Below are 27608 nucleotides of genomic sequence, written 5' to 3' on the forward strand. Positions count from 1 at the left end.
GTGGACTTTTACACCACCTTTATACTAGAAATTCACTAGACATATTTTATATATTAACTATGCAAATAAGGAAAAACATATATTTAGCCAACAACACATATTGTCAAGTCATTGAAATTCCGGTGTACATATAATATAAATAAGATATTTGTTTATATTATATTAACTTAAATTATTGAATAATTAATAATAATATCGAATGATTAACGCTAGCCTTGTCGTTGGTGATACCTAATGCTATTACAGCTTCCGCAAATCTACATATTTTATATTTGTAAAAATGATAATTAAAATTCTCATTATAAAAATAAAAAGCAGCTCAAATGTATCAAATGTTACTTATGTATTTTTCAGACCCTTGCATTCTTATGTCAAACGTCAAATGTCAAGCGCTGACAATCGACAATCTTGGCGGGAAATTTTAATTCGAATCACATGTGTCTGTGGAAGTTCTATATTTGAATGTTTGTTTGTAAATTTACGGAAGATTAGTATAAGCCATTTACTAAGAACTTTATCAGCACGTCATTAAGGAATTATGAAGATGAAGTTTTCTTATTCTAAAACTGTACTACATGTTTGTGTAACTGATGTTGAATTTAAATTTAAATTTTACACGAGTTAGGAGAAAGTCGTACAAGATTTCTATTCGAAAATTTCAGCTCACTACAACAGTGTCGATATCGACAGGTAAATTTAGTACCTACTGTAGGTACAAAAACGTATGTATAATGTATATCCCAGAGGTTCATTTCCCGACGAAACCATTTGTGTTGGAGGCGCACAAACGCCACGGTATAAAAAGAAAATAATTTACTAAACACGTGAAAATATGTACTTATTGACGCTTTTTTAGTAAATTCATTTATTATCGTTATTAATCTTGCATTGTTTTATATTGAAATTTTCGCTTAGCTTAATAAGCTTTAAACTATTTAGTGAAAGCTTTGGTCCCAAAATTTTCAAATTCCAAAGAAGTTTTCAACAGTTTTTAACCTTTTAAACTGAAACAATGTCCAATTAAAAGCCATTCATGTTATGTACTTTGATACTGTACTTCTGATAAATTTAACATTATAATAATTATGATTCAGCTATGATATCACAGCTCTCATCCGTTCTCATTTTTTGATAACATTTAGATTAACAATACTCGTTGTATTTAATCGGATAACTGTTCAATTTAGATTTTAAACTTAAATAAAAAAGACAGAATTTGATAGAAAAGTTATATGTAAAGTAAAACTAATTAATTCAGTTTCAATGTGGCATATAGTACGGGAGGCGCGGGAGTGGCTGGAGCAACCTTGGCTGGCGTGAATCACAGCGAAAGTAGGAGAAATGCCTCGCCCCGCGCCACTCACTTTTACTTTCCAGCGTGTCGTAACGACAGCGCCGAACGCCACTCGTCCGGCGCACGCGGCCCGCAGCGCCGTCGCGCCAATTCTCGCGACACCCTTGTGAACTGTGCCCGGATTACAGTGTGTGATACCCTGGATTGAGTGGAAGTAACCGGGACAAGTATTGTGCAAGTGCCGAGCTGAAGTGCAACCTGGAGGTGACACAAAGTCGGATCTGTGCCGGCGACCTCCCGTCCCACATCGTCTCTCGGTAAGGCTTACTTTAGTGAAAGGAGTGCTGTGAGAAATAAAGAAATTAAATATCCAAGGACAATACAACTTTCAAGTGATTTCGCGCGCGGCCGACAATAAAAACTTCGTAACTCGCTGCGCAACCTCACGGTCTCACTTTCGACGTCTACGCGCCGAGCCTTGTTCTACGATCACTTTCCATTCTTGCAAAATCGCCTAGCATGTCGGATTTTCGTTCAAATTTATGATTGCCGTTCACAATGATACCTACTCTATACTACCCTCATTTGTGGCATTGAAAATTTGTTTCTTAAACGTTTTCTAGCCTTTCCACGTCCATAAAAGCTATAACACGTTTCAAACCTCATCTGTAGAACTGAAAGGTACGCGTACCAAGGCCAATTGGATAACGAATTTTCGCTTAATATTAATAAATAGCAACCACGGGCAATCGTGACGGATTCAGTGGATGCGGATACAATTCGATTATTGCAAAATACTTTCACGCCACTGCGTAATCGATATTCGATCGTATTCGATCAATAGCAATCGATACTATCGTAAATTCGATTAATGCCTCATCGCTGAGTAAAATAGCACAGCCTTCTGCTATTTCAACAATATTTATGATCGAATATTTAGTTTTAACGTAATAAAACCAAATTGCGCAACGTACATAACTTTCCTTTTCAAATATCGTCAGTGGGCGTGTCGGTAATGTTAAGATTAGATTTATGATAAAGATTTTTAACTGCTAGTGACAAAAGTACAATGTACAGTACTAGTAAACTTTCACTTGGAGAAATGTTGACGCGAAAGTTTCAACGTTCGAACTACTTTGGATGACTTCATCCTTTACAATAGGTAAACGAAATTACAATACGTTTATATTGGGAAATGTTAATACCATTGATAATAATATAAAAACGTTTAGAATTTCTGCTATTTTACTCATACGAACTGATAATACTCTATATACATATTAGAGTTCTTTTTTTGATTCTATTATAAAAATAACTAAAATTTGCGTTAATTCAATAAAATTTCCATCTGCTATGTCAATCAATTATGTATAGGTGCTTACGTTATAAACAATATTAGTACAGCAATATTTATCATGTTATTAGCGACCTTTTCTATTCCCAAACAATGGCCTATTCAATGTTTTACAGATCCTAAACATCGTTCACAGCAAAATGTCGACAATTCAATTTGAATTTACTATAGGAGTTCGTCGTTTTTTATTCCTTTAGTCTCTTTAGTCTAGTTTTATTTCATAGCATTTTTAGTCTAACATTTGTGACTATGAATATTGGAGTTAATTTTATTTAATGTTCGTAATTACTCAGCGTCTTCTTAGTGGTGACTTTTGTTTGAATTTATTAGTTCTGAGTTCCATTATGTGAAATCTAAAATCAGACTATATTGTTGAATTAAAGAACGAAAACAGTATATTGTGTGTCTGTTCTAAATCAGCAAGTTACACAAATAGATTATTGACGGCTCATTGGTCTAGTGGTTAGTACCGATGACTGCGAATCCATAGGTCCCAGATTCGATCCCCGGCTGAGACAAGACATCGATGTGATGAGCATTTGGTGTTGTGCTTAGGTCTTGGGTGTTTAAATATGTTTTATATGTCTATCTATCTATAATATGTATGTATATCCGTTGCCTAGTACCAATAACACAAGCTTCACCAGCTTAGCATGGGACTAGGTCAATTGGTGTGAATTGTCCAATAAAAAAAAAGTAAAATTACTTTTATGTTAGCAACTCGCGCTTGGTTTTAATATATGAACTAATTACGAGTCGTTGTTTTGGTCTATGAATAATGCCCATGGAATGACACAATCGGTATTTCAGATATACAGTCGTGAAGGGGGGTGATGTTTTCCCTGTAATCAGTACAATTTGCCTTAGTAAACAAATTGTTAGAGTTGATTCGAATTTCAATATACCGGAACATTAGTTTTTGTCTATGCGGGCGAAACGTGAACCGAATACATTAATAAATCAGCATAATTTTTACAAGTACATACTCTTTGTATTTGCGAATGTTCAAGGACGAAATTATCCAGTAGGTCATGCATTCTATATGGAAAAGAAAATCATTATGTAAATTTTTTATACAATAACAATAACTGATGATGATTTTTTTTCTGCTTTACCAAATATTTCTGGTAACTTTATTGTATGCTTATTTTGTCTTGTATATATTTTAATTGTATTTTTTTTTGTAACACTTATGTTTACTTAATTTGTCATACATTTAAGATGGAACATTTTGTAAAATATGCCGTAGATTTACTATGTTTGATGTGGTAAACTTTGATCAATAACTAAATAACTTGAGTAATTAATTTTTAAAGTTAGAAGTCATATAAACTATCGCGACATATTTATTTTAGTATTTGAAATAAAATGTCAGTCTTTGTGGAATATAAATTTAAAGTACCGTGTATTAAACGAATGTTTTGTTATAAAACTGTTAACAAAAACAAAAAATCGCTGTAATTGTTGAGCCTTCAATGTTACCTATCCTTATTATAACCATTATTATTTGTAATAAATAATTAATATAAACAGTGTAGTTGAACATAAATAGTTTTTTTAAATAGGATATTCTAATAGACGAGCATCCGCGTCAAATTAAAGTAATAAAAACAAGAGCGATTCAAACCTGGCCTCTCACTATTACAAAATTCAATACGAAATATATAGTTGTAAATGAAGAGGCAATTAAGACGATTCTCACACTACGTACCTACTTTATGTAATTTCTCGGTGATATTTTCCGAATTATCCAATCTCCGCTTTAAACAATGTGAACCAAAAACGAAAGCAAATCTAAGAACCGGTTGAAGGCGTCAAAATTATTTTAAATATTTTGACATGAGTTAAGAAATCACGTTTAGCCGTGACTCTAGGAGTCATGGCTTTTTTCGATAGCTCATTAAATCATAAAGCAATAAACAAATATACTTATTGTTAACAGTTTCACAATACTGATATATTATAAGGAAGCGACGAAAATGGAGTTAAAAATTTAACACGCGTTTTATCAATTTAATTAGCCTTTGTAGTCTGAAAGTGTTATCAGAAATTGGGCAATGATGTTAACTAGAGAAAGGATGTAAATACAACCTCGTGACCTATTTTACATAATTATCTGTAGCGTCGTTTACATCTTGTGCAATATTCTGACTTCCCACGCGGGGTACGTGTTTAGTTGCTAATATCACTATCAAAACTGGTTGCATCATCACCATTGATTGGCACTCTTTGTTCTAAACTTTGCTGTTAAATTAATATTACAATCTGTTACACTCGTTAACTCTCTAATACATCTGCAAATTGCGTTTGTAAACCTCGTTCGGTGGCCTATTTCAATTCTGTTGTCCGATTCAGGGCCAACATTGCTAGCGTTTAACAAAATATTGCTAACAACTGTCATTTCATTACTTTTGACTTTGACCTGGATCTCCTAATAAAGCTTCTTTAGTGAAGAGCTAACCGGTCATATACTGTTCCTACGTTTAATATGAATAACATAACAATTTTCCTATATTAAGGAAATGGAAATAAATTACAAAAGCGATTTAGTAATGTGTCAATCAATAGAAGCTAGGATTAATCGATTGCGATGTTGCGTAGGATGGAACTAGTACACGCTACTTGCGATGAGCATCTCGATTTATTATTCAATGTGAGACTCGATATGCAGTGTGAAAATAAAGTGCAGCATAGAATCATCGTTTAATCTGTTGGTACCGTCAGCCGCAAGTAGGTAACCGCGGCGTAGGCGACTGGTATACATTGCAACGTGTCGATTCAAATCCAAGGTCTTTCCTAGTGGAAGAGAACGGAGTTTCCTGCGGCCGTCTATCTCTCCGCACACCAACACTTACACGTGAACGCACACGCGCCCACGTGTGTGTATTCTTTGTGTTTCTTTCCTATCTATCATTTAGAACCCATCTTCTTTTTATGCCGTCCGTTCGCGTTTGAAGTTGGAACCTCTGAGCGTTTCGTTATATAGGCGACGGACGATGCGCGCGCGCCGCAGTTACTGTGTCACTGGAGCCCGCGCGAGAGGTGGCCTGCAAGGACTGTATCGCGCCGCCAGCCTTTTTTTCTGTGCGTGCGATGTTTTCACTTTCGTCATTTTGACCGGGCCAGTTTGATTTGACGCCGCTCGCGCACGGACGTGCCTGGGGCCGGACATTGTGATAATCCTGTGATCGGTGGTGCTGCGGATTGTTGTTGTTTTATATTTACACTTTTATGATTTATTTTGTGAAAGAATGGCTGTGATGCAGTGTTAATATGTTTGACAGTAATTTCCTTTTGAGTTTCTACAATGAGATTGCGAATAGAAGTGCATTACAATTGGCAAGGTGAGGCATTTGATTGTTTACCTTTAAGTTTAGCTAAGTTTTATGAGTAGGTACCTACTTTAGATGAGTATGCAGTGGTGTCGTGCGGTGTGGTTGACACAACCTTGTGTCTAATGAACGCACTAGTCGTAGCTTCATCCGCCTCTTGCCTTCGCCTGTGCCTCGCTCGGAGAGGTTAATAGGTTCACATTAGATGGTGGTTTGCGAAATCAACTGAACACCGAGCCGAGGCATGAAATGCGCCCGCGCTGTTTTCGCGCGCACTCGAAGTAAGCGTAATTTAAACTTAGAATATGTTTAGACATTTATCATTTAGATACTTTTTTAATGAATAAATTCACATTTAAGATTAAAAATAAACATTTAACTATTGAATAAACATTTAAATGCTTTCGAAATGGGAGCTAATAGTTTGATCGGTTCTCGTTTGATACCGATTTCTTTCACCGTTCAATATTATAAAACCAGTTATATTAAGTAATGTGAGCGATTGGAATTAATTGACGATACAAATATTCGTTACAGTGGTAAAATTTCACTTACATTTGTATTGCGAAACAGTAAAAGTTAATTTAAAAATGCGTTATTTCATTATCTAACACGAATTAATTACATTAAAACCTTGCGTAAGATATTTTTTATCCAAAATTTTTATTTTCATATTAAATTACATTGTTACTTCCTTATTTTATTAGTATAATTTATATTAACAAAACCAGTTATTACCTTGTGTTATACTATTTAATTAAGCCGAAGATTTAACTACTTTTTTAATAATGTATAAGAAGGAAGATAAAACATTTTCCTAGATAGGAATCTATCAATTTTCTAATTAGAATTTGGTAATCTAAAAGCCTTTACTTGCGCTTCTATGAAATAATTCTGCGCCTGCGCACCACATAAATATTTTCCTTAATATACTTTGTAAACACGTTACAGATATAGGTTAAATTTAACCAAGTACTAGATTAACTGATCCACACATGCCTAAGTTATACTAAAATACCTGCTTGATTTCAGTACGCTATGCGTAAATTAACTTTTAATGTGTTACTCTGAGTACGGCTGTATAGTTAATTATTTATTTATCTCTATCACACCGGCTACTCACCTTGAAGAGTAATCTTTTCGATAGCTATAACATCAATTTCGTAATCATTACAACCTCTACTGATATTAGATTTAACTGTTACACGGATTTTTGTAGCAATTTATTTATTGATGAACTATTAAAAGTTATAAAATGTTTTATATTTCTTATAAATAAATACTGATTAATTAAATTGTTATTACGCTATCATTTTTAAATTTGTTAAGTGACATTTCATTAGATAAAAATTTAACTGAAAATATTATTATATTACTTATTATTAGCTGAAAATGATGACTGTCAAGTAATTATAGAAAATCTGAATATAACTCCTAAAACTTCAATATAATATACCTACAAAAATTGATCACAGTTATTTGAAGTAATTTTTGTATTTTTAATTTTGTCTTTTCATTTATATCTGTTTTTTTATATTTATTTTAATAAATGTCTTTTTATTCTTAAAATATTTTCTTAAATATACAGTATTTACAATTTCCTTAACCTATAAAACTAATTAAAAATTAATAAAAAGAAAATTATAACAAATTTAATAAGTTTTGTTTTTAATTTTTAAAGTTTAATTTAAACATTAATTTAATTAGGTATTACTTTATATACAGTTGCTACTGTCGCGACATAAATACCTAATTAATAATGCAAATTCTAATTAGAAATGGGACGAAAATAACTTATAAGAATAACAACAACACGAAAATTTTTTTATAATTTAAAATTAATTTCGGTAGTTTAAATTATTTTATTAAATTACGCTAAGAAATTGTCTCATTACATCAAACCGTGAAAATTGTAGCAAACAAAAATGGACAGAAGTTAAAACTAGAATTAGGTTCTAATAGATATATCTTCGTACAATATATTAATATATCCTAGTCATCATCATAATCCAAATCTTGTTAACGTTATAGAAATTCCGCACCTTAAAAGCTTACTAAAAGTTAATATTGTCGCTTTGAAGTAGTTTTTTTAAATTTAAAACCACTTATCAATATTTCCCTAAAACATAACCTATTTTCCCATAATTATCACAACACGTGTAGTCCACTTATTTCTATTCAAACTAATTAGGAGACTGTTTACTTAAAACTAATCTATTTGTGAACATTACAACCGCAAGTGTTTCCTTTAATTACTCAATCACTCAATTTATACGTAATTTTCCTGGAAACATTAAAAAACAACTCATTTGTGCTATTATAACTCTCTAATATATAGAAGAACTATTCTGGAATTCCTTAGTTCCCTTGAACAGCTTGCCGTGCGTTCCAGTACGATTGTTTCGTCAGTCTATATGGCAAATATTCACGAGATTAGATAGATTACCCACAGTGCCGAATCCACAAATTTTCAAGGTATAGGCTGTAAAATTTTTGGTATAGGTTGTTTTTTTTCCTTGCCTCTATAATTGTCATATCCTAGATTATTTTCAGAATTCAACAATTCCGTTGAAATGGCACTTAAAATAATTTTTGGGTTTAAGTTTTGAGCACAAAATTCTACACAAACCATTCGGTTCGCAGCCTCACACCAGTAGCATTGATAGGGGGAAGAGTGAAATACACTTTCTGGAATTTCGCTCTTTTCACTCATTCAAAGTGTGAGCTGAGGGCGCAGATGTCAATTACTGGTTGTGGGTGGGGTTGGGCAAAATTTGTAGCAGACTTCTATCTGTAAAAAATCAGAAAAGCGTCATGCAGAAATCTTTTTAATTTCTATGAGCTAGCAAAAATATCGGTTCCCAAATTTGCAGCCCTTGACTCCAGTCTTCTCAGCCTGTAAATTCGCCACTGATTATCTATGAGAGACATAGAAAGTTTCTGATATTCTACGTTCCTTTATCATTTTATTCCAATAAGAATCCTTAATTAGCTAAGAAAAATTATAACCTAAAAGGGTAAGAAAATTTTTATTTCTATCTTAGACGTTATTAGCTTATATTATATTTAGTTATCTTTAACTTAAATTATTTTCTAAAGGCAGTACATGCGCAACGAATTATATTCTCAAATTATTTACTAAATAGCCGAACACTCAACGACTACTCAATGTAAGTAGGTTTACAGCTCAACACAAACATTTCTGAAATCTTAGCGAGTGATTGCGACATCTCTATTCATAAAGGCTTGTCTCCATTGGTACTTGCAAAAGATTTTACTATACCTAAAGATCGCTTAAGAATAACAAAAGGGTAAAAACTTGAAAGGGGTTTCTGGATAATTCCTTTCTTACATTTTTGTATTTATAATTCTCTAAATAAATCGATATATTGCTTTTGGATGCAAAAACCCGTGTATCAAAAATACTGAAAAGAACTGACGAAGATATATTAAAAAATATCTTTGTGTATTTATTTTTATTAATGCAAACTGTAGCTTGCAGATACATAGATAGCTTGCTTTGTATACGATCGACCTTATATTTCAAATATTCTTTATATATTATATAGATAAAATGCCTGTACATAGTACGACACTCGCCTAGGACTTTGCACGTATAAAAACTTAATTACATAACGCACTTTTTAAATAAATTAAGTATCCGTTAATTAATTTATTCCTTTAATTAAAAGTTGTATTACTGTGTTGATATCGGTTCCTATTTTCCGGTAGTTGTACTGTTAATTGATAACCACATCTAATTTATATTCACAGTTTTTTAATGTATTTTAAATAAGAGTAGTTTGTTATCGTTTTAATTGCTAATTTACTGACTATAATATACTAGGTACCTACATAATATAATACTTGCAACCCTAAATATTCTGAATCTACGCCAATCTGTACCATATATAAATTTTTATAGTATACCAGCAGACCGGCCAAGCGATGCTGTGGCTAAGGTTTTTGTTATATTACATAGTAGCAAACTATTCAAAGGAAACGGCAGGAGAACACCAGTCATGGGGACCACCATGCTGTTTTAGTGGCTATGCAATTAAATTGTAGCTTATGTGAAACGTTGGTACTTTCAACACAGCGCCATCTGTTAGAATTGTGACTATCAAATAATAAACAAATATTTTGCAAGAAAATAATATTGCGGGTATAAATTGAGATGTAAGCTATCCTATCTTTTAAGTTAGATCAAACTACACACGGTGTGCAAATTTGATTGATATCGGTTCGGTAATTTAGGAGTCCATAGCGGACAAACAACGTGACACGTAATTTATATATATTAAGATTATAAAATTCAATAATATCAGTTTGAAAATGCATGCAATACTTTGAAATCAATATAATTCACGATAGTTAGCACTTAGCATTAATTAAACATCTTAACTACATGCTTAATTTGACCTTAAGTTTAACCACAAATAAATTAATGAATTTCTTCATTTGACATTGAGCTAAAAGAGTTATCAAATTGTATATCCGTCAATAGGATTGTGAAACTTTATATCTTTTGTTTCAATGCTCCACGGGTCAAACATGAGTTTCGTTCATACTTCAGTATTTTGAAATTTGCTTAAATTGGGATTCAGTAAACTAATATAACTTCAACCTTTTTTGTATTACATTATTGGATATTTTTTTTTTTTAAATTCGTGATATTTTGACACGGAAGCCATTTTGTGTACTTCGTAATTTTGATTGACTTTGTATTTGGATGTGTATAATTAAAAGTACATATTAAATGTCTCAAACAAAACATTAATTTATTTACTTGTCTCGTTTATTATTACTTTAATACTTAATCATTTTTTAACGAGTTGTCTATGACGGCCATCTATTAACATACATAACGCATTATAGCTCATACATTATACTATGATTTATCATGTAATATACATATATCTGAGCGACTGCTGTTTATATTAGCCGGTATTTAGTCGGTAAAACAAAACAGAAGCGATTTTAAGGCTTTATGACACCGCTCTAATTTAGTCGGCAAAAATAATTTCACCTTTTATGGCCCCGGAACCCTTTGATAATGATCTTACCCAGAAACAACATCTAATATTTTCAGTCGACAATGACCGCTCATCGGCGGAACTCAAAGAGTTGTTACGCCCAATAAAATTTAATACCGCTGTCAAAATTACTCCCGAGTTCCAGCCCTTTCTTGTTCCTGACGGCACAAATTGCTGAAGGACGCCCGAACTGGGTCACTTCGGAAATAGTTTATTGTTATCGGCTAGTATGCGCGTACGCACAACGCAACACGCACACAACGACACTTCCCAAACACACACGACAGTTCCCGATTCAATTAGGGCTCGCACATCCTCTATTCACACCGGTTCACCTTCACGTCTCAATGGTACCTGCGGTATTTACCTAATGTCTTCCGCTTTCGGATCCCTGATTAACTTTCCTAAGGCCGACGGGTCAATAAAATTCAAAAGGCGTCAGATTTATGATCAAAATACCATGTTAAACACTATTTTCTAAAGGTCGAGAATTTGACTATTAATTAAATTAGTATGTTACCCTTGTATCAATGCATATATTAATATTGATTATAAGCTTTCCTGTCAAATACGAATGTAGTTCGTCTGAATTAAAAATTTGAAAATATTGTGTCTACGTCACACGTATTAAAAATACGACCTTACGTTGTCAATACGGTATGTTATGGTGTTGAGAATTCTTTAGTGACACGTTTTATGATTGTTTACCCAATAAACATATACGAATAGATGCTTAACTAATAAAGCGTTACTACGACAACCTCGAAAGCCTTGACCACGTCGATAAATTAATTATCGCCCAACGTTGTGAAGCAGCGCGTTTAGACCACCGATTGTTAAGTTTTATAGTCATTTCGATTGTTCGCAACTGTTAAACTTAAGGATTCAAGGTTCCTAAACAATAACCCGCACATGCGTAGCGTTGCACAAGTGTAGGTAACACATAGAGCATTAATTTGGTCTAGTACATTCACAGGCTGAGCTGCGTTCACATCCGGAGTAGGGCGACAGTGCGTGTGTGCTACACACACTAGCGCGTTCGATTCGTGAACGCACACATAGCCCTTGTACTAAAATAATGACGAACCGCGAACGAACGCACATTTCTAATTACTAAGCGAATTATATATACGCCTGGTAATTAATTAAGTCTGAAAGTTTGCTTAGAATTATGTTCAACGATGGTAAGTCAATTTTGTCGTCAGTATTGTTTATGTGCAGCAATTACTGTAAGTGGCTTTTTTGTAATACTATGTAATGCATATAACGTTATTAAACATGTTTGAACGTTATTTTTAACTTTAAATATAATTTTCTTCGACAATCTAAACGGGTTTTTGTAGGTGAGTCACTGAATTTTAAAAGAAATGATTCAACATTGAGCGAGTGATTGTTATCGTATGTATTTTGTGTAGCAGTGTTGGCCTAGAGGTGTGCGGCTCTCATCCGTGGTCGTAGGTTCGATCCTCGGATGTGCACCAAGGGACTTTCTTTCTAAGTGCATATAACATTCGCTCGAACGGTGAAGAAAAACATCGTGAGGAAACCGGCTTGCCTTAGACGCAACCAGCGTGTATCAGGTGAGGCTGATCATCTACTTGCCTATAATTACGAAACAGAAATCTGAGGCCCAGACCTAAAAAGGGTTGTAGCGTCACTGATTTATTTATATTTTTTATGTATGTTATTTACGCTTTTATCTATCTATTTTTAGATTATACGCATCTCAATGAAAACGAGCTGGAGAAAACGGTGTTTACAAAACGTATATTACGAAACTGATTTTCTATATTTTAATATCGTGAGAAAGGAAACAAATATTATCATATAGCAATACAACATACCAGTATGCAGTTATTCATTAATTATAAGTAATACGCGTATGATTGCGATAATACTCCAAGTATTTAATATTTAAAAAAGTAATGTTTAGAATAATTTAAATTCATGTTTCATAATGAATGGACATATGTGGCAAATATCTCGAACCAGTTAATATGGCTTTATTCACACAGTACTTTAATTAAATATCTATTCTTGGTTATTAAGGGAATGTGACGCCTATAAGAAATTAAATTTCTGTGTGATACTGGCCGTTTCTGGCCACTGGAAGTATGTCTTGAGCGACACCGGAAGGCCCACAGATACTTGTCGGTATGGGAAGTTATACAACATACCCCTTCACGACTAGGAACCCATAACCGGCTTGTATATATCAAGTGTGAGAATTAAACCATATATTTACCTTCTGTGAAAGAAAATTATTGTTAATTAAGGAAATGAGGATAATATTTTTTTTACAATTTCTTAAATCGTAATAAAAATATCGCATAGGGAAGGCCACATAACATGTTTATTGTATGACATTTAAATTTCACTGCAACTTTACATAGTTAAAAAAAACTTTATTTTAAGTAATTTAAACATATAGCGGAACTATTTACGATTAAACCTGTATGTGTGTGTCTTGTGTAGTGTGCAGTTTGTTAGACGCCCAATTGGTAGTGTGTTAAGTGCTTGCTTAATTCATCCAGTCTAGCTCCTTCCAGAAGCTCAGATGCTTCCTGGGCACTTTTTAGGCTTTACGGAGCGACCTCACTGCTCCGAGCATTAAACCTTTTCCCAATCCCTTTCATAAAACCGTCCCAGGTTCCAAATCTTTACTCTTAGAATATAAGCCTATACATTTTCTTCTTTAATTTACTCCTGTTTACCCACTCATGCGCAGTCACTGTTAATTTTTTTGCAAAAAGCGTCTGATATTTTGCTCCCTCTTCATATCTTAGATATACACCATGTACTTACAAAACAGCTTCACGCTTTATATTAAAAAATTAAAAAATGCTGAATTTAATACTATATTTAAAAAGTTACGGAAGCAAAGAACTTACTAAACGCTTATCATTAACACCCGCACACTTTTGATTTGAATATTTGACTTCGCTGATAAGACGAATTGGGACAGAGATTGTACTGTGACTTACAACCCAACGATTCACTTAATCTGGGGAAGAATTTAAATATTAAATTATCCAATAATTTCATTGTAAATTCATGTGCGATGTACAGTTAATAATATGTCGCTATTGCCTACAGAAATAAAATAAAGATAGCCTATATTCGAGTAGTATAATAAGGATTGCAGTTTATGTTATTATTTTATTTAATATTAGTAAACGGCCACCGAAGGAGTGAAAGCCTTCTCCAAATTCTTCCATTTGACTCTAATCTTCGCTACTATTTTACAATCTTTCCTTTAGCTTTTATTTCCTCTTCTCAATACAGCCTATACTACATAAACCTTTCATAAAGCTGGTTCTACCATATTTTTTAATATAACCATAAACATATATACGCCCATTTCTATTTTAAGGTAATAATAAAAAAAAATTTAAAAAATTTTCTTTGTATTATATTAAAATGCTGTCAAAGTCAATAAATGTAAATTTAGAGTTAATTTAACATTTTTTCTATTGACGTTCGTGTACTTGTTTACCTTTATGAATAAAGTTATTTTGAGTTTGAATAAAGTCCATTTCAACTTGAATATAACGAGAAAATAGTTCGAAGGACGTGTGTTACATTATATATTCTCAGCCAACATTATTTTCTCGAGAAAAACTATAGTGGAAAATTGCGTTGTTTGTAAGATTTCTCAAAAGTCACGTACTAAGAGTTAAATTGCCTTTTCAGTTACTCGGACGCCTCGTATCTATCTGGGTTAAAGTTTACGGACGAAACATTTCATACATGTACAGTTACGCCGAAAAATGTATATTCAACATACTCTTGTTAACTCTTGTCTGAAAACTATATTAAATAAGCTGACAACAGTCATACAACAGAACAAATTATGTAGTCCTTTTTCGTACTGGTACATGCGCAAACCATTAGACATTAAACATATATAGATAGATAGATAGATAGATTTCAGTATTTTGCTTGTAACAATTATGTCAAAGATAAGAATATGAAAATAATGCAAGTACAATTGGCACTCCATGTGGAAGCAAAATTACCTAGTACAAAGTGTAGCATCATTGCTAAGTTTGTGTATACATACAAGTAATGTTACATACATACATTATTGGCACTAATAAGATATAGGCATGCGACATTCCTATGTTAGAAATGCTAAGAAATAACTTGGTAGTAACATATTATTAAAAACCTTTCATAGCTCTCGTCAATGTCATAATACAAGCTAAAACAATGACAAATACCTGATTACATATATTTTTTGTTCATTCATCTCAAATATATTGTCTTTACTAAGTCTAGAAGTCTTAAAAACTAAGTATCACCAAGCAATTTTATTGTTTGTTTCGTAGACTAGATTCTAGACTAAACAGTACGCAAATCTAACAATAAAAATGTCTTCCAAAACTGACGTAATCTTTCGTAAAAGCAAGGAAATCAAAACCGAGTAGCTACAAGTTACGTGTACATTACGTAAAACCTTTCGTATACTTTCTCTGGCAGCAAAATTTAGCGTGAACGATTACGCAAGCCGAAATGGCAGCCGACGAAATTTCATCATTTCGACAGCGAGAAGTCGACGTATAAGGAGAGCGGAGATGTGAAATTCGAAGATGACTGCACGATTCCTGAATAGGTTGCGTGTTGAAACTATATTCGTGTACACTCCACTTTCATACTGCTACTTAAACCATAATCTTAAACTTCCACATTTCTTTCATCATTCCCTTTCATTGTTGCCGCTGTGAAATCTCGCTGTGGAATCGAATGGACAATCTCATCAATTTAATTTGTGAACATGAACACCCCGAAAAAGCAAACAAACTAGCTATTATTATTAGCTAGTTAGCTATTAGGTCACAATTCCAAGTATTCATTCACTGTAGAATAGTTTACGATTTAATAGCGAAAGTTGTGTTTTACGACGCAATAAGCCATTGTGTTCTGCGTAGTTCAATATTATTCATTTTCGGCTCTTTTGACATACAATATGTTTTGACCCCTCTTATTATCTTTTGTTAAACATAAAAGAATTGAATATTAATTTAATTTTGCTATGTTTATATACCTCTATCTTATGTCATTTAATCAACAGGTTATAAAGCTACATCTAATGTACATAATTTTTACCTAACGCCTAGCACTACATAAAGTAACTTTCTAAAACCAGGCGGAGTGACCTTGAAATAAAGCGTTCTTACAAAACCGCGGAGCCGACTTGCGGACCCTACCGCCCCCTCCAATGCAACAAACAGATCTACGCGCACTCTCGCGCAGGCACGCAAGTGTGTGTCACACACCAGCCACATTCAACACGTGTAACGTGGATGTGTGCAACCCGTTCAACATAAACTGAGTAGAAAGGAGTAGTGAAAAATCTAGTCCAGTCTCTGGCTTCCAGCAATTTGCCTCATTTGTCAAACGTGGAGCGTACTCGTACCTATTTCTTTGCCCATAATAAACACTTAAAATTAGCACGTCGGGTAATAATATCTTCTTGGAATGCAGGATCGTCATCATGAATCATTTTAAGTGTCAGCCACAGTCGAACGTAGGTAATCAAGTCGATATTGTGGTCACAATAATGCGCATTGAATTCAAGTAAAAGAATATTTGAACACGCCTTGACAACGCACACGCTAACAAAACACACCTTAATAAATCTAGCAGTTTTGAAATCTTCCAAATATGTGAAATCCTTGAACATGCTATGTGGGTCATGATCAGGTTCCAATATGTCTCGGACTCGGTTATTAGCATTAAGTACTGCGCTCGCGTCGATATATTGCGCAATATTGTTGACTTTCATCTCGAAGGTCAAGTGCCATCCTATTTCAAAATGGACCTTGGTCGTGTCTAGTTCACCTCGCCTCGTTAGTGAAGAATAGTCGGTATGCGAGAGATGCTGCTAATGGATTCATATATCTATATTTATGTATGAATTTTCTAACGCTCGGTCCTCGGCGTTTCGATTGATCGGTAAATATAGATAAGTGGGTATACCAAGTGGTTCAAGGTATCCACCGGTTTCAAGGTCAACTGAATTCGCACCGTGAGAACTGCCGCATATGACTTAATCCATCATAATTTGCCGTAATAACATAAGATATATTCAAATGACTCGACAATCAAATCCGACCTTTTCTAAGCCACGCTCCTTATAAATAGTCATCTAACTGCCGCAGTGATCGCGAAATGTCGAACACGAACTCGATTTTGTTTCTAAACGAATGTTGCAAAATATAGAAATATGCTTAGGGCATTAAGCTGATGCCTATCAAGTAACCTTAGACTTAAAGCGGAGGATGTAACTGTTATTTATGTACTTGCTATAAAGTTTACGCTAATAAATGTAAAAGTATGGGGAATCGACAGCCATAATGTTTGTTGTCAGTGAGTGTATCTGGCACGTAGATCAATCGTCAATCAAACGCAAGGTAAGAGTGGAGGAATCTATTTTAGCATCGACGAAGGTAAGACTCATTCGCGCTTTCGGCCCAAGACACACAAGGGTATGCCATTTATAAATAATTTCATTTGTGAGTTGCCAACACAGTTAGGACATGGCCTCGATGTCTCGGTAAATGGAAGTTTTCACATTCACAAAATTTTTGACAATGCAAATAATTTGCGGCGTGTTCGCAGCAATGTACAACAGCTGTGCAAAGTGTATAAGAACACTTTTATGTTGTACAATTAGCGACACGCCCTTGCAATTCAATCTAATACAATGATGTACAAATCTCTACCGGTTATATGTTACCCTGTTTTGAAGTATTATTACTTCAGACCTCTTAATTATAACATTTATTGAGCTTAAAAATATAATTGGTAACTCACAATAAACAATATTAAAACAAGTAGTTATCTCGATTACGGTTCTTATTTTACTCGTTTCCTTGTTATCGTACGTAATTAAGAAATTATTTGATAACCTCTTACATAGCGTAAAAATGCCGCCTACACAATGATCTGTTTAGAACCGCTTTTAGAATTTAGCTTCTAAACAGTGATGCGCCGACGCTAAATTAGCAGTAGCTGTTATGAATGAACATTTGTTGTGAAGATTACATAATGGTTGTATGTGGTACGATTCAGCATTCGATGCTGGATTGCTGGCACTAAACATTTCGTTCGAAGGCCACAGCTACAAAGCGTGTGCCGTGTGCGTTCGCAAACCACGCGTTGCGATTTCCTGTTTGACAACTATCGACCTGTATCTACTTACATCACTATCGTTTTCTGTCATAGCGTTAGACGCTTGAAAGGGGTCTGGTTGCTATGTACCGTGTTCATCATTACCGGAATCACTTCAGACGGTCTCACGCCTCGCAACTCTTCCTTATTGAATAATTATTTTGTATTTTGGCGAGAACAAGCCTTATATATCACGTTGCAAGCGAACGAATGTTATAAATGAACAATTCAATTTATCCAATCATTTCAATCTTATAAATGGAGCATGAAATGTCATCGGGCCATGGGATTTTGTGCGAGTGACGCCATACGGATGGCTTGTCAGAATCTAGTTTGCAATCAAAACCCATCGGAGCATACTGAGATTTAACCTGGATTCTAGACAATATAATTGTTCTCTGCATTCCTTACGTTCAGATTTATTACTGCGCAGGCGATCGCTTTGTGCACCACCACTCAACAAATACGATTCGACGGAAAGGCGATATCTTGATAGACATTTAATATTGTGGCAAATATGATATAAACTTTTTATAATAGATTCATCTTATAATCCTAATATTCATTCATGAATTCAAATGCAATCTCGATAATATTTGGCTACATTAATATTTATTATATACTTTATTTTAATGGTGTTTTATGTATAAAATCGTTCAAGCGTGAAAGGATACCTATATTGACGTAAGTAATTTGTCTTACGCGCGTTGGCTAATTTTATATGAAGACAAATGACAAATCATTGGTAGGTCATTTATAATTGTGTCTTGGGCAACTGGCTTTCGTCTTCGATTACGCTGACATTGCTATCAGATGTCGTGTTACTTGTAAGAAGCGTAATGCAATTGACCTCGTATCATTCGTGTTCTAGGTCTAACCTAATCGTGTGAAGTGGTTCGGTGTTTTGTTTATAAGTTAATACGCGAGAAGGTCTTGAGATGTTATGACAGCAATTACACAAATTATCGTACTTAAGTATTAACGCCACCGCGGCAAAAATTCTGGTAACGATTTTGAAATCCGTCGCCCGAATTTGATTATACTGATTATATAGGTGTCTTTGGGGACCTTGATTGGAACACCTTCAAGTGATTTTAATAAAATATTAATATACTAACTTAACCTAACCAAACAATAAATAATAATAATTTTTGCCGCGGTAGCGTACGTATTAGTACCAAAATTATATTTCTATTACAATAGTTTTATCGGCAAAGACAAAAATTAATAAAGCGACTTTTGACTTATTGTAATGAAATAATTTCGACCTACTTTTAAACTGTCAAAAGGTTCTTCCGCAATTTGACCCTTTGTTTAAATTTTATTGAGCTCATTAAAACTCCTTTTCAAGCTAAGCAATTATAGGTATTATTTCCTTTGAAATACAATTCAAAATGGTCAGTTATTAGTCATTAATTTTAGCCGATTATAACAATAGATCTTTTGTTCACAATTTTGGGTTCGAAAAACGTTTGTTTGCGCTACTGCTTGATGTTTTATTTACTCAAGGAAATAAACAAAAGCAATTGACGTTTATGCAAATTTAAAAATTATCTGACCGTCGCTCAGATGTGTGACATGATTTTGCATGTATTTATGTAGGATACAGTATACAGTATACATTAAGGAAAAAATTTGTAATCTTCAATATTTCATCTGTCATTAATGTCACATTGACAGTTTATGTCGATGTGACAATAAATTTAAGTACACATTGACATTGAGTCTTAGTGTTTTATATATGTTAACGTAAAATTGTAAACACCGTTAGATTGTAATCTATCTCGCGAGATTATAAACTGTCGAAAGATTGTGAACCTCAGCTTACTGCTTACAATTTAACATATTATTATTTGGTAGATTGTACTACACTAACTTAGTTATCATTCAAACTTCTTTGGTCAATTACAGATTAATTTTATTTTCCAACAATTTCATATAACTACCGAATATATATAATATTATATATAATACGTTAAATTGTAAGCAGTTCGTTGAGGTTCACAATCTTTCGACAGTTTATAATCTCGCGAGATAGATTACAATCTAACGGTGTTTACAATTTTACGGTGACATATATAAATGGTTATAATGTCGTATCAGTTTCCAATAATAATGTAACGTTTAGCAATAAAAGGAAAGTTCTTTTTCCCAATGCAACGCTTGACTAACTCGACACTAGCGAATTTCATAATTTGCAATCGAACCGGAGTTTCGCAAACAACGTTCAACCGTTTATCCTTAGTTATTGTTTCCTTTGATTAGCAATTATTAATTTCTTTCATCTAGAATACTACTTCCTAGTTATGTAATTGAGTTGTTTTTAATAAAACTCTTCAGTTGACGGTTTTCCGGGTCTAATCCTAAAAATCTTTTTTTGTAAATTAACTTCACAGGACAGGACAGTAACTTCATGCCTTAAGGCCGATTTACATTATCATTAGTGTTTAGGAGAGTGCTTTAGGATAGTACTTTAGTTGAAACATGTACACGCTACTTGCTTTAGTAAACGCTACGCTAAAGAACTTGCCTTTTAAGTTGTACTAAAGCACTCTCCTAAGCACGCACTAAGATAATGTAAATCGGCCTTTATAAAGAGTAACTCAGTATTAAGTAGTAAAAATTTATATTGTTAGCATAATTAAGTAAATAATGATTAAGCTAAATAATATTGACCAATTTGAACAGTTTGGAAGGTAAAACGATTTTCTTTCTTTAACCGTATTTTAATAATAACCATGGGAATCGGATCTTAAAAAGTTCTTTTTCTTGAAGATCTTCTTTAACTAAATACTTAAGGGCCTCATAGCCTAGCGGTCTTATTAAGTGGCAGCTAGGTGAGGGGTACCGGGTTCCATTCCCGGTTCGAGGGCAAGTTTTAATTTAATTTAAAAAAATTGTTTGGGAGGGTTGTGCGGTACCGGGCGAGTGCCTAAACCGTACATGGAGGACATGGTCGAATTTCTAAGGCAAAAAGCAAGAATTATAAAAATCTTATACTTGACGCTGGCTAATGCACAAACCGTGCCAGAGCCATAAAAAAAACTATATACTTAACATCTATAAATAAATAATAACTCAATTATTGTAAAAATTTAAGAATTAAAATCTATATTTAATAACAATTTAAAGGCATGTACTTCCCTGAATTAATATAGGTTAAAGTGAGTCAAATGATATTAGCTTTCAATCACGTAGTAAATTAACATTTAAACAATTGATTTACAAAACATTCTTGTGCCTATGAGTTTCGTGCCAAATAAATATAGACTGCAAACAAATGCACCATTTACCCACGGATTATTTATAGCCAATTAAAAAAGTCCCTAATACTAACTAAATTATATTTTTACTAGATTCGTAAAAAAGTAATCGTGTTATTTTAGTCAAGTAACAAAACCTATTTCATATACCTATGTGTAAAAGTCGTACAAAAATCCGTGTAGTTTTACGCGCGAACCCAATAACCTATCTCAATCCATAATTCACCATCTGAGTATCTTAATAATAATATAAAAATAGTAATCTTAATACATACAAATGTTGTAACAAGGGTGCTAATAACCAATCGACGGATTGTAATAGCCGTCTGTCGATATAAGCTATCCATGGGAGGTCGTATCAGTGTCTGTGGATAGACCTTTGTATGAAAATGACAGTTGACGAAAGCTCGATTTCAACAGTTAATTATTTTAACAGATTTTAACTTACACCAGTTTTTTTAAATAATTAAAAAACTGTTTGTTATGTTTTATACATACACATGTATATTTTAATGTCATCTGTACGGTTTTATTTAGTTTATTTGGTTTACATTGATTATCAAATATAAGTGTAAACTCGGTAAAATGGAACGACAAAGAGCATTTTATCTGTCGCCAAAAATGGATTGTCTTTGTAGGGTTTGGTTATTGGGATGCAGATAGGAGATCGATCGACTGACACGGTCTGATGAGATGGGATTGTGGATTGATTATTGGGTTCGGGCGTTAGACGATATCGCGTTCATACAGGCAACGCAGCCGTTCATTTTATGAAAGGATTTCAGAAATTTGTCCATTTTGTAAAATTAACGAGTAATTTGAATGTCATTTACCGTATGTATTAAACAAAAATAATATATTTTACATTATCTATGATTACTGACTAATGTCTAAACCGTTACTATTTTACCGTTATTATTTTGTGGATTAGTGGTTTTACCGCTTATTACTAATATTACATTTAACATTACATTAAAAAAATGTCAATGTTTCCTCGTTTTCGGGTTTCTACAAATACCCAATATGCGGAGCTCAATACATTAGTTAAAAAACTGCGTTTAAAACTTCGGACTTCAATGTTTATAATTAATAATTAATCGGCGCCACTTTCCATCCTGTTACATTACCAATAATGGAACAATAATCTCAAACATGACCATTCTAGGCCAATGTTTAATTATTATATAACTAGTGTGCTAGCCTTGAGTCACACTTGATTCTTTACGATTGAGATATTTTTATTACTGTTTACATGCGTTAGGTACAATTCTTCCTGTTTATTGTTATGGTTATGGCGTATTTGAATGCTTGTAATGCATTTTTTTCGTTTCATAAAAAATCTAATTTATCCGTAATCACCTGTGTCGTGTTTCTTTGAAAATAAACTGTAAAGATTCTTTTATTTTTCATTAATATATTGTTGTATTTATTTTACCTCTATTTATTGTTTAAGTTGGGTTATAGTCTTAAGTATATAATTAATTACACGCCAATAAAAACAAGAGAAAACATAAACAGAACACGATATTTTTTTGTTACTTTTGCCATTTAAATCGGTCAACAAATTTTAAATGACAAATTTGAGTTTCTTGAATTAATACCATTTTAAATAATACATTAAGAGAAAGCTTGTAGCTACTATTTTAATGTATAAGTAACTCAGTATAATTCTCTCATTCGGAAGGCCCAATTGCCTTTTTCCTTCCGACAAAATCAACAAGTGGGCAAGGTAAAAGTGATTGTATTTGACGTGTTTCCGGAAATATGTTTACTCAACTGATAAGTGGTGAAAGTATATTACAATTGTAGCGAAGGTCAATTACGCGAGAAAAAACTCTACTATGTAACTTGTCAAGCGCCATCTGTTTGATATAATGATAAATGCAGTGAAGAGAAAAGTTGAGTAGGTAGAGTGTTAGCTTAGTTTTGCTATTACACGATAGATGGCGTGTTTATACGAATATGAATCTTAAGATGTTTTACTGTATTATTTACATTTTGGTATATGTACTGTATATTAGACTTAACAATATGGTGTCAACTCGTTGTCATAAACTGTACGTATCAAAGTCATGTCGGTTTCGTTTGGTTTCACACGGACAATGGCAGGCGAGTCTTCTCAGGCAACTTGACACGCATGGCTGGAAAACACCTAGAAAGATCCGACTTTTTGCATGACTTTTGAAATACATAATCTTTCAAATTAGATTTTCAGATCATAATAAGAATAAGTGTACCGCGTGTATAACTAAAACGCCATCTATATCGGAATATTAAAATCGGGGTATTAAAATTTTTTCAACTGCAGATCATGCGGTACTGAGTTTAAAGCGAGGTATTTTTTAATATGTAAAAAATTAAATGCTATTTCGATGTACGTAGGAGACTAAGCTCCTTCAAGAAAAGTGCGTACCTATTCATTAAAGTCGTCAATGCACTTGCTGCTTCTGGAAGTGAGTGTCCATGGATGAAAAATTTTGTATTCCTATTTAATCTCGATTTTCGGGTGAATATTGGACATCAGTTCCTTTAGAGTACGAGTTCTATGGAGTAAACTAGAGTGATCACAGATAAATAGGTACTTATATTTGCATAGTTGATCTCTATAGGCCTGGAGAACTTTATTTCATAGTTCAAAATTTGCTTTATAAAATAAACTAGTGACCTTACATGAACATTTAGATTAGGCCCTAATCGGCCCACATTCGTTTATCAAGGAGACTGGCATCACGATCCACCGCAGGCTTACATTGTAACTATTTTTATGATAACTATAAAGTCATTATACAAATAACACGTTCGCATGTTTTATGAACTTGCGTATCCCTCTAAAGGTCAGGTTACTTTATGGTTTACGTTGTATTCGACATTATTATTCGAATTATTAGAGAGAATTAATGGTTGGGAATGTCAAACAAAATAATAAACAACGCGTTTCGAATCATCGTGAATTGTCAAACGAAGAGTATCGCGTGAGCGTGGACTCGAAGTGTAGACTAATCACCAACGCACCAACCGTGTTTTGTTTTACTTTATATAACTCCACAGACTGTAAAAGTCAATGAGAGAAGACTGAAGATTTCAGTTCGATGGTTCTACTATATTGAAAAGATGACTTAACCGTACATTATCAAAAGGATAAAAAAAAACAAGTCGCCTTGTCAACTGTCATTACGCCATCCGAAAAAAAAATGTCAATGACAACATTTCCGCAATCAAGAAAATGCCGTCTTTGTTGGAGGCATTTTTATTCATTTGCATACTCGTAATAAGAATTAATTATCTATGCTAATTACTTTTTTATTTACATACTCAATTGATGTTAAGTAACTAATCGAGTAATTACCACATTCATGAAAGAAATACGCGTCAAATATTGGTCGACGGACTCGCCCTTCTTTTAAAGTTAATTGCTTTTTTAATTAATTTATTCCGGAACAAAAAGTAATTTTAATTAGGTAATGTTTAATTTAAAACTGCCTTCTGTGTTTTAAATAGCTTGATTACATACTTTACTTAAAATTCTCAATGAAACAGACGCCGAAATTTTCTGTCTGTTCAGTGAAGGGGCATAAAAAAAAAAGCCAATATAACTTTTGGAATGTTTATCACATAATTACACAATTACAACTGTGTAGTATGTTTAATAACATGAATTAAATTAATAAACGAATTTTATTATAATCGATGCCTATGTTCTTGTAATAAGCACTGTTTGTTACAAAATCGTGACAATTGTGCGATTAGAATCGTACAACGTGTGAGGGAACAAAGCTTTTAACCATGAACAATCATTTATAAAACGTATGGATTTGTAGAGAAAATTTATTGTTTTAAAAACTAAAAAGTTTGTTCTATATGTTACTAGCAGACCCGACATTGTCCTGCATGATATTTCAAGCGATTAGGATATTAAACAAAGTATGAAAGTACCGAGCAGCGCCATTTACTGGGCGGATTTGTGAATCTAAAATCTAAACCATCCAGGGCTCCAGCCAAAAGCATACAAAAAATCATTCAAATACAGAGGAGTTCAGTGACATACACACGTACAGTAGAATTATATATATATGTAAGCTATCCTATCTTTTAAGTTAGATCAAACTGCACACGGTGTGCATATTAAATTGAAATCTGTTAAGTAGTTTAGGAGGCCATAGCGGACAAACAACGTAATTTATATAATATATTAAGATATCTCTTTTATGCTTCAAGCCTTTAAAAAGTTTCTTGTCAACTGTGGAGGGTAAGATCAGAGTCGTAATTAAACCATAAGTACAACTTCTATATACAGTCAATGCTTTTGACACAAATGATTCATGACCCCCGAGTGTCAAACAATCGGGGGTCATGAATCTGGAGTCACGCGCAAAGTTTGCTAAGTTTTCAAATATTACTTTTAGATCACCCTAAATGCTTTCTTGTTTCTAAGTAAATGTAGAATCGTCAGCATACATAATACGTAATGTATTTTGAGATATCAACGCAATTGCTCAATAAAAAGGTCATAAACTGTATGTGACTTTAAAACTGAACAATGCTTCTGAATCTCATCACTTTAATCTAGCGTTTCTACGGTAACTCTAATAGCCGTTCCAATACAGGCCAAGGTTGCTTGGCTTTCCACTACTAGAACATTAAAATTCATCTCACCTATTAACCTTTCATCGAATTGTGAAATGTATTGATAGCCATTAGAATAAAAATATTTGCTCTTGAAATAAGCATAGGAAAAAATACCCAAATACTCGTAACACCTAAGAAAATATTTGCATTGAAGAATAAAAAGATGGAAGTTCTGATAGATATCGCAAAATAGCGCTAAAAAAAAAAAAACCTTTAGCATAGAATTATCATATTTTAAGTATCTCTATTAACCGCATATAAAAGACCTTGCAATTGCATGTATTTCTATAAATACATAGTTAATTTTTTACATTAGTGTTAGTCTAGAGGCTTCAGCATGCGATTCTCATCCCTAAGGTCGTAGGTTCGCTCCGGCGGTGCACCAATGGCCTTCTTACTGTGCGCATTTAACATTCGCTCAGACGATGAAGGAAAACATCGTGAGGAAACCGACATGTCTTAGACCCAAAAAGTCGAGGGCGTGTGTGAAAAATGATCATGAAACAGCGCCACTGATTTATTTTATTTAACATAACTAATTTTAGTCTACATACATAATTAAATGAATTTATAAATAAATACGCGACTTAAAAATGAGTCAACCTATTTCAGTTGCCATTTTGCCGCTAGCGATGATATTGACGTTTCGTTTCAGTTCACTTGTTACAACCTTGTCTTGCTTTAAATCGGTTTTCAGTCTGACATAGATCGAGCCTAATGAACCGCAAACGTAATAGCTATTTCAGCGTGATTTCACTTATCGCATAACAATGAATGCTCACGAAACTGTAATTTTGCTGATTCCAATTAAATCTGAGAGGAACAGGCACGCCAAACTTATAAAGTGAAACTAACGTTTTATCTACGTACAATATATTAGGCAAAACAATGGCAGTATCATAGGTAAAATCTCTTTGTTAAAATGCGAATCACACATAAAATAGCCTTCATAAGCGATTTTTAGATAAGCCTACTTAAAGTACTTAATATGTACTGCACTACTTTTTAAATAGAATGGGATACGTCATGAAAGAGATTTGTATTGTATTCTTTCAAATCTATTATGTAAAGGTTTTTACCTCAATATATATTTATTTTCTCACAAAAACTTAAACTTAGGACATAAGGAAGTGACAGTTATATTATACTTCTGTTTATGAAAAAAGCAAGTGTGTGAGACTGATGCCTGCTAAAGGTAGTAGTACCTGTGTTACAGGTCATCAGGCCTCCACCACTTCGGATCGACAGAAGATACAATACAATACAATACATTACATTACAATACATTACATTACATTACAATACATTACATTACATTACAATACATTACATTACAATACATTACATTACAATATATAGAGGAAACCACATAGGGTATGTGTGTAGGTGTAAATTATGTGTATGTGTGTGGGTGTGAATCTGTGTATGTTTTATATTTTATATTTATGTACCATACTTGGGTGATTTCAATTTGGGGTTTCGTAAAGTTTACTACAAATTTATGTTACTTAATATATTCCTATTCCT

General features: G+C 33.4%; 1 protein-coding gene across 2 annotated transcripts in view; it reads left to right on the forward strand.

Moving 5' to 3' along the window:
• The first annotated feature begins 1403 nt into the window (after positions 1-1403).
• Positions 1404-27608, forward strand: part of LOC125059645 (transcription factor Ken) — a 30397-nt gene continuing 4192 nt past the window's right edge. The window contains exon 1 of one of the 2 annotated variants that reach the window (XM_047664153.1): positions 1404-1611. Coding sequence is in view for 1 of the 2 variants with exons in the window: in XM_047664152.1 (XP_047520108.1) it covers positions 5922-5992 (71 nt within the window). In the remaining variant the exon portion in view is untranslated. Of the gene's footprint in view, positions 1612-5656; positions 5993-27608 lie in introns of those variants that run through there. The other variant, XM_047664152.1, reaches the window with a different exon arrangement.

The sequence above is a fragment of the Pieris napi genome, chromosome 20 (assembly GCF_905475465.1).
Source record: "Pieris napi chromosome 20, ilPieNapi1.2, whole genome shotgun sequence".
Lineage (NCBI taxonomy): Eukaryota > Metazoa > Arthropoda > Insecta > Lepidoptera > Pieridae > Pieris > Pieris napi.